Source organism: Procambarus clarkii, chromosome 84, assembly GCF_040958095.1.
Source record: "Procambarus clarkii isolate CNS0578487 chromosome 84, FALCON_Pclarkii_2.0, whole genome shotgun sequence".
NCBI classification, from domain to species: Eukaryota; Metazoa; Arthropoda; class Malacostraca; order Decapoda; family Cambaridae; genus Procambarus; species Procambarus clarkii.
Window position 1 is genome coordinate 18,596,321 of NC_091233.1, and position 9,335 is coordinate 18,605,655.

Consider the following 9,335-nt stretch of genomic DNA (forward strand, 5'->3'; position numbering starts at 1 on the left):
ACTGACTTTCGCCCTCCTGGACTGAGGTATGCTGAACTCTGTAAATACTATATGAAGACTTGAACACTTTGATATATTGGACTTGTACCCAAGATTGACTATGTAAAACATGTTATATAATGTACCTATACAATATGCAATACATCTGTTATACAATGGACCTATAACCTGAGCTTGCAAAAGTAGGAGAGAAATAGGTGTATAATATATATATATATATATATATATATATATATATATATATATATATATATATATATATATATATATATATATATATATATATATACCTCGAACACTTTATGTAGGACATTCGTAAATCTGTGTATTTATGTTTGTAGGTTAACTTAGCATTTTAAAAGCCCTACAATCATCTGTGATTGATTGTTCAATAAATCACTGAATTATATGTTTAACAGATCTCAAACCCTATCCATGGAGGACAGAAGAAAATGTATATATTGCTAGTTAGCATTGTAAATGTCTGGCCACGTTCGTTACTGAAAATAATAATAAAAAACTTCTTGTCACTGCTCTAGAACTATTAGCATTGCTTGTCACTGATCTAGAACTATTAGCATTGCTTGTCACTGATCTAGAACTATAAGCATTGCTTGTCACTGCTCTAGAACTATTAGCATTGCTTGTCACTGCTCTAGAACTATTAGCATTGCTTGTCACTGCTCTAGAACTATTAGCATTGCTTGTCACTGCTCTAGAACTATTAGCATTGCTTGTCACTGCTCTAGAACTATTAGCATTGCTTGTCACTGCTCTAGAACTATTAGCATTGCTTGTCACTGCTCTAGAACTATTAGCATTGCTTGTCACTGCTCTAGAACTATTAGCATTGCTTGTCACTGCTCTAGAACTATAAGCATTGCTTGTCACTGCTCTAGAACTATTAGCATTGCTTGTCACTGCTCTAGAACTATTAGCATTGCTTGTCACTGCTCTAGAACTATTAGCATTGCTTGTCACTGCTCTAGAACTATTAGCATTGCTTGTCACTGCTCTAGAACTATTAGCATTGCTTGTCACTGCTCTAGAACTATTAGCATTGCTTGTCACTGCTCTAGAACTATTAGCATTGCTTGTCACTGCTCTAGAACTATTAGCATTGCTTGTCACTGCTCTAGAACTATTAGCATTGCTTGTCACTGCTCTAGAACTATTAGCATTGCTTGTCACTGCTCTAGAACTATTAGCATTGCTTGTCACTGCTCTAGAACTATTAGCATTGCTTGTCACTGCTCTAGAACTATTAGCATTGCTTGTCACTGCTCTAGAACTATTAGCATTGCTTGTCACTGCTCTAGAACTATTAGCATTGCTTGTCACTGCTCTAGAACTATTAGCATTGCTTGTCACTGCTCTAGAACTATTAGCATTGCTTGTCACTGATCTAGAACTATTAGCATTGCTTGTCACTGATCTAGAACTATTAGCATTGCTTGTCACTGATGTACAACTACCACCACTGCTCTGGCTTTCAATACTGTTATCCCCTACACTGCAATCAGTATTAATTTCACTTCCGCATGCGGCAATAAATCCATTATGCCAAATAAGTTTTCCCCCGAATATGAAGGCTGACCTTCAGTATAGTATATCAGTGACATGTGTGGCCCAGTTGCATCTATTTACCCATTTCCTGTAGGTCATCTGGAGAAATATAACTTTACAAGTATAACCTCTGAGGGGTAATAACTTTAATCTGATATTTCAGGCTCAGAGGGTTAAGTTATTACGAGTTTTTTTGCGACTGGGCGAGTAATCTTTTCCCCCAATTATATCGCGACTAGTTCTTTCCTAGTTCTTATTACCGCAGTTTATCAAAGCATAATCGTCTTATCCACCAAATTGCGTTTCGCGTTTAATGACGCTTAGGGAGTCGGTCGGCCGAGCGGACAGCACGCGGGACTTGTGATCCTGTGGTCCTGGGTTCGATCCCAGGCACCGGCGAGAAACAATGGGCAGAGTTTCTTTCACCCTATGCCCCTGTTACCTAGCAGTAAAATAGGTACCTGGGTGTTAGTCAGCTGTCACGGGCTGCTTCCTGGGGGTGGAGGCCTGGTCGAGGACCGGGCCGCGGGGACACTAAAAGCCCCGAAATCATCTCAAGATAACCTCAAGATAACGCTTCGCGTTCTTATTATATAATAGTTTTAAATCTGAACGCTTTCCAGCCTGCGCTTTGCGGAAAACTATATTTGTGATTGTAGAGATTTCATCTTATTTATGGAATAAGCTTGCTCGCATTTTCCAACATTCGTATTTTAATAAGATATTATTTCCTTAAAAATAAGTTAATTGCTTAATTAAGATATCTTGTTTGTCCTACGCTTATCTTAATATATATAGTCAAACAAATTCTAATCTTCAAAACAAAAGTACACAGGTTAAACAAAGGCGCTGGAAGATTAGGTACATATAAACTTGTATGGTCAGCTTTAGTTCTGAGAATTAATACTAGAATCGTTCAATCACTGACCATTCCTTACCCCCCCCGTCCCATCCCAAATCCTAATCCTGGCCCCTTCCCAGTGCTATATAGTCGTAATGTCTTAAATTAGCCCTTTCCCTTTCCCCAGACAAGTTACAGCCCCGCTCCTGTACCAGGTAAGTCCACTACGAGCTCACCGTAGCCCGTGCTACTTGCCCCGCTCCTGTGCCAGGTAAGTCCACTACGGGCTCACCATAGCCCGTGCTACTTGCCCCGCTCCTGTGCCAGGTAAGTCCACTACGGGTTCACCATAGCCCGTGATACTTGGCACTTTTGTTCCCAGTAGCTGAATCTAACACAACAAGCTTTTCCCTGATAATTCTCTCCCTCTCCCTCGTCATACGTCAAAGCTACAAGACGTCTGTTGACGTTTAAACGTTGGAAGTTAGACGACGCACCGTAACTCTCCCAAGACGCGCCTCGGACAGGCACAAAGTTAAGACACCCTTGATGTAATCTGTTCAGGATGTTGATGTTCATCTCAGGTATGTGATGTGTTGACTTAACCTTCCAGAGTATGTTGGTTTGCGTGTGAAGCTGTGAGTATAACCTGATTGGCAGTCAGGTATGATTTTCTGGCCTGATAGGCGTGGTAGGCAGATATTGTGGGTCTGATTGCGTTGTTTTGCTGATCAGGGGCTAGATTCACGAAAGCACTTACGCAAGCACTTACGAACCTGGTGCCAGACTCACGAAAGCACTTACGCAAGCACTTACGAACGTGTACATCTTTCCTCAATCTTTGACGGCTTTGGTTACATTTATTAAACAGTTTACAAGCATGAAAACTTGCCAATCAACTGTTGTTATTGTTATAAACAGCCTCCTGGTGCTTCGGAGCTCATTAACTGTTTAATAATTGGAAACAAAGCCGCCAAAGATTGAGAAAAGATGGACAGGTTCGTAAGTGCTTTCGTGAATCTGGCCCCTGATCTGGAGTAGTATGGTAAGCATCATGATGATAAGGTCCATGATAATAATTAAGAATTAAATGATAACTGATAAAAATAATAATTATGCCATTATAATAGCCGCTGGTGGACCGATATAACACATATCTAAGTAACTTGAGCGCTGGGTGACAACTTGAGCGTTGGGTGACGACAACATAACCCCTGGGTGACAGCAACATGACCTCTGGGTGACAGCAACATGACCTCTGGGTGACAGCAACATGACCCCAGGGTGACAGCAACATGACCCCAGGGTGACAGCAACATGACCCCTGGGTGACAGCAACATGACCCCTGGGGTGACAGCAACATGACCCCTGGGGTGACATCAACATGACCCCTGGGGTGACATCAACATGACCCCTGGGGTGACATCAACATGACCCCTGGGGTGACATCAACATGACCCCTGGGGTGACAGCAACATGACCCCTGGGGGTGACAGCAACATGACCCCTGGGGGTGACAGCAACATGACCCCTGGGGGTGACAGCAACATAAATTAATTACACATCATCTTATATGTATCCCCCGACCTTATTAGTCATATACTGACATATTAGGGTAAGGAAAATAAATAACATTAATAAAGCATGCGCATCTTGTGCCGGAAGCTCTCGAGTAAGCAGTAAATCTTGAATAAGCTGCAAGAGGCTATCTATCTTCCTGTTAGTTCATAGCCCGTTGGGAAGACGGCCGGAAGACCTGGGTAGACTTTAAGCTAAAATTCTCCTGACTGAAGATGATGGACGCCTGTCAAGGCAGAGCTGTCCGGGAGACAAACTCTAGATCAACGAGGCATTACTCAGTATAAACTCGCTACTAACGAGGCCTGCGAGCAGCCGCGTCCAACAGCTTGGTTGATCAGTCCGGCAACCAGGAGGCCTGGTCGACGACCGGGCCGCGGGGACGCTAAACCACGGAAGCACCTCAAGGTAACCTCAAGGAGGGATCACTCAGTATTAACTCACTGCCAAACGAGGCATCACTCGGCATAAACTCTAGGTCAATGAAGGCGTCTTCGAGAGGCGGGGCCCAGGAGCTTGGAAACGACAAACTTCAGCATCTTATGGTAACATCCGCCACGAAGGGTAGGCACCAGTCAAGTGTTTTGATATTTTTACCTTTTAGTTTACCTGTCGCTCTTGTAATGGAGTTCGTTCAGGCAAAATTAATTTAATTATGTTAGGTTTCCTCGCAGGTGCAAAGGAAGGATGTGAAGGAAGGAAGGGGGAAGGGAGTGGGGGGGGGGAGGGGGAGAGAGAGAGAGAGAGAGAGAGAGAGAGAGAGAGAGAGAGAGAGAGAGAGAGAGAGAGAGAGAGACAGAGAGAGAGACAGAGAGAGAGACAGAGAGAGAGACAGAGAGACAGAGAGAGAGAGAGAGAGAGAGAGAGAGAGAGAGAGAGAGAGAGAGAGAGAGAGAGAGAGAGAGAGAGAGAGATAGACAGAGAGAGAGATAGGCAGAGAGAGAGATAGACAAAGAGAGAGAAAGAGAGAGAGAGCTATCCCTTCGATTCCTCTCACCTTATTATAAAATACTCCTGATATTAGTTCCACACACACACACACACACACACACACACACACACACACACACACACACACACACACACACACACACATTCTGGGATGGTTTAACCGAGGAGATAAAGTAATTAGGACCTCATTCCTCTGTCCTTCTCAGATGTAATGTAATGAATCCTTGGCCGCCTTTTTGTCTGACTGCACAACCAGATGAAAGTGTAATTGAAAGACAGTCTTCCAACTTCTTAACTATTAGTGTTCACCTCCTCAGAAGTGCCAAGGCTTAACTAAGCACCTTAAGACGGATTTGCATATACATTTTTATCTATATTCCTTTGAGCTCTGCATTTTTTTCGTTCAGCAGGAAATATTTTGAAATACATTAATCAAATAATGTTTGTCATGATATGAACTATAATATAATTATTTCATTTGGGATCGTTCGCTTCTTCCAACTCGACCGGTGTTTCCCTCCACAATTTTTATATTAATTTCCTGACAGTTGCACCATTAATCCATGGGGCCAGATTAGAGAGGAAACAATTAGTGCAAAAATAAATCATTTTAAACATTTAATTCAATATGACCATTAACTTACTGGAAAGTTGAAGCGGACATAGCAGCATTTCATCACATTCAACAGCTGTAAGACCTGGGCCAATACAATTCAACATCCACATTGGTTATAACAAATATGATATACGATTTGACATATACCCAACAGTTATAGGACCGTGGAAAGCTCTTCTACACATATGGGTTGGACATGTATATAATAATAATGGGTTGGACATGTATATGAGTGGGATTGGGTGGTTATAAATAGGATCTGCCTCGTATGGGCCAATAGGCCTTCAGCAGTTGCCTTTGTTCTTATAGGAAACAGAGTTCAGAGGAAAGCACAAGACACGATGGACTACATCACACAGACGTGTAAGGAGGCAGCAGACAAGTTCGTCTCAGTCCGAAAGGAAAAACAAAATTAAATTCAGACGAGAAACCCATGGTTTAATCAGAGACGTAGGCTAGCATAGCAACATAGTACAAAGGCACGGAGAAACTATAAAATTAACAGGACACTTGAGAGCAGAGAAAGATACCAGAGTGCCAGGAATGAATATGTCAGAGTGAGAAGAGAGGCAGAGAGAAAATACGATAATGACAGCAAGAAAGGCAAAGACTCAGCCTAAATTGCTGCATAGACACATCAGGAGGAAAATAACAGTGAAGGAACAGGTAAAAAACGTAAGCGCGCAGGACTCTTAATTCTGTGGCGCGGGTTCGATTCCCGCACCAGGCAGAAACAAATGGGCAAAGTTTCTTTCCCCCTGAATGCCCCTGTTACCTAGCAGTAAATAGGTACCTGGGAGTTAGTCAGCTGTCACGGGTTGCTTCCTGGGGTGTGTGTGGAAAAAAACAGTAGTTAGTGAACAGTTGATTGACAGTTGAGAGGCGGGCGTCTCAATGTTCAGAGATGAACGTTCAATGAGACGTTCATCTCTCTCTCCCATTTCTATGTGGATTTTCCGCATGTTATATATATATATTAAGCATTATGTGGCAGCATTCGCCTATGTCACACTGTGCTTCTCTCACATATTTTGACATTAATAATAATAATAATAATAATAATTTTTATTTAGGCAAAGGTACATACATAAAGAGATTTTACAAAGTTTGTTGGCTTTATAGATAAGAGCTAGTACATACAATGCCTAAAGGCACTATTACGCAAAGCGTTTCGGGCATTAATTTTCTGGCTGTCACACAATAAATCAAAGTGTCAGATAACGCCAGAAAACCCTTAGCGCAAAACAGAACATAAACCTGTCAAATTCAGAATGGAAATAAATTTTGAGGAAGATCGTCGCATTAACCATTGACACATCTTCATTACATCACAAGTGCACACAGCCTACGGGCTCGCCATAGCCCGTGCTACTTGGAACTTTATGTTCCAAGCACAAACTTTATGTTCCAAGTAGCGAATCTTTAACAACAACAAGTGCATACACACACCTTGTGTGAAGGTCTTGTGTCAAACACAAGACGAAGCTGGAAAAAGTCCAACGGTATGCCACTAGGCTAGTCCCAGAACTAAGAGGCATGAGTTACGAGGAAAGGCTGCGGGAAATGCACCTTACGACACTGGAAGACAGAAGAGTAAGGGGGAGACATGATCACAACCTACAAAATCCTCAGAGGAATCGACCGGGTAAACAAGGATGAACTATTCAACACTGGTGGGACACGAACAAGGGGACACAGGTGGAAACTGAGTACCCACATGAGCCACAGAGACGTTAGAAGGAACTTTTTCAGTGTCAGAGTGGTTGACAAATGGAATGCATTAAGCAGTGATGTGGTGGAGGCTGACTCCACACACAGTTTCAAGTGTAGATATGATAGAGTCCAATAGGCTCAGGAACCTGTACACCAGTTGATTGACAGTTGAGAGGCGGGACCAAAGAGCCAAAGCTCAACCCCCGCAAGCACAAACAGGTGAGTATACACATCAGGCGCTGGGTAGTACGGAGTAGCTTCCTAAGACACACAATAACATCAGCAGTAACAAGAACAAATAACAATAGATGGAGGTGAAACAGTTTGAGGTTTACGGGTGAGAACTTCGCTATAACTCCCAAGTCCTCGGCCCATTCGCTAAAGCAACTGCCAGTTCGAAATAGTTTGGAAACGAAGGGTCGTTAGCACATTATGTTACGTGTTCATGACGGGAAATGTTGATGATCCAATATCTCCACGTGTTCAAGATGACCCAATATCTGCACGTGTTCAAAATGACCCAATATCTGCACGTGTTCAAAATGACCCAATATCTGCACGTGTTCAAAATGACCCAATATCTCCACGTGTTCAAAATGACCCAATATCTGCACGTGTTCAAAATGACCCAATATCTCCACGTGTTCAAGATGACCCAATATCTCCACGTGTTCAAGATGACCCAATATCTCCACGTGTTCAAAATGACCCAATATCTCCACGTGTTCAAGATGACCCAATATCTCCACGTGTTCAAAATGACCCAATATCTCCACGTGTTCAAGATGACCCAATATCTCCACGTGTTCAAGATGACCCAATATCTCCACGTGTTCAAAATGACCCAATATCTCCACGTGTTCAAGATGACCCAATATCTCCACGTGTTCAAGATGACCCAATATCTCCACGTGTTCAAGATGACCCAATATCTCCACGTGTTCAAAATGACCCAATATCTGCACGTGTTCAAAATGACCCAATATCTCCACGTGTTCAAGATGACCCAATATCTCCACGTGTTCAAAATGACCCAATATCTCCACGTGTTCAAAATGACCCAATATCTCCACGTGTTCAAAATGACCCAATATCCCCACGTGTTCCTGCAGTTCATCAATAAACATATAATATGGAGCACCAGATCAATGTCTACAATTCAAAAATGTGATCAATGGTGAACAATGTGGTCTATCGCATTATCTTAACAAGATATGCAAAACTATGGCCACTACAACACTTCATAAATTTCATGAATAAATAGTTTACAGATAATATTTTATGAACGGAATATGATAAGTGAATAACTTCCTCTCATATTGCCTAGATAACATTCATATGAGGACCAGACCGTTATAAAAAGTCATGTTATCGATTGAAGTATATTTAACAGTTGATATGTATTGAAAATGTTGATAATATAAATAATTACATTTATTTATAATTAGTACGAAAACCTGTGGATCACATTTAGGAAACAGGTTGGCTACCATAGCATTCTCTTAATTTATCAATAATAAATAATTAGTTTATTTAGGTAATAGTACATAATGAGTTAGAAGAATAATATTGGATTTCTAGATAGAGCAAGTATGTACTAAGCCTAAAGCCACTAATACTCACAGCGTTTCGAAAAATAAATCCGAATTCAGACCATCAATTCAAATTATTAAATGTGAATAGCTAATAACAGGCAAGTATAGAATCCCTGCAATGCTGCAGATAACTTAAAAATAACCTTTTTATCTTACAAATTTCAGAATATACCCCTAAAATAAAAAAGGTAACTTTAAAAATTATGTAAGATAATAGATAACAGATCTACGTACAATTCACACTAAATCTTCCATTTGACAATTTGTTTTCTTACGTTTCGTAAGGAAATCTTTGAGTGAGGTTTGCGAATGTCGTCTCTCAATATTGGGTGAGAGTCACGTTAGGATGCCAGTGGAAGTGTGACTGTCTTGACTCTTTCTTCCCTGCCTGGGTTATCTTGAGGTTATCTTGAGATGATTTCGGGGCTTTTCAGTGTCCCCGCGGCCCGGTCCTCAACCAGGCCTCCACCCCCA

General features: G+C 41.6%; 2 protein-coding genes across 2 annotated transcripts; one reads left to right on the forward strand and one right to left on the reverse strand.

Annotated features, from left to right (window-relative positions):
• Positions 1-468: 468 nt before the first annotated feature.
• On the reverse strand, positions 469-2,986 carry LOC138358600 (mucin-21-like). Its single transcript, XM_069316668.1, has 2 exons — positions 2,850-2,986; positions 469-1,513 (listed from the first exon to the last, which is right to left on the reverse strand). The coding sequence occupies exons 1-2, from the start codon at positions 2,984-2,986 to the stop codon at positions 469-471; spliced, it is 1,182 nt and encodes a 393-aa protein (XP_069172769.1).
• Positions 2,987-7,711: 4,725 nt separating this feature from the next.
• On the forward strand, positions 7,712-8,389 carry LOC123774845 (sporozoite surface protein 2-like). Its single transcript, XM_045769504.2, has one exon. It carries the CDS (start codon positions 7,712-7,714, stop codon positions 8,387-8,389), a length of 678 nt encoding a protein of 225 aa, XP_045625460.2.
• The last annotated feature ends 946 nt before the right edge of the window (positions 8,390-9,335 follow it).

What these genes read in the sequence shown, in the direction of transcription:
- LOC138358600 (XM_069316668.1), bottom strand. Translation starts at nt 2,986, where the DNA reads ATGAACATCAACATCCTGAACAGATTACATCAAGGGTGTCTTAACTTT. An exon ending in AGACGTCTTGTAGCTTTGAC is followed by an intron (nt 1,514 to 2,849) that starts GTATGACGAGGG and finishes TACTGATTGCAG; the next exon opens with TGTAGGGGATAACAGTATTG.
- LOC123774845 (XM_045769504.2), top strand. Translation starts at nt 7,712, where the DNA reads ATGACGGGAAATGTTGATGATCCAATATCTCCACGTGTTCAAGATGAC.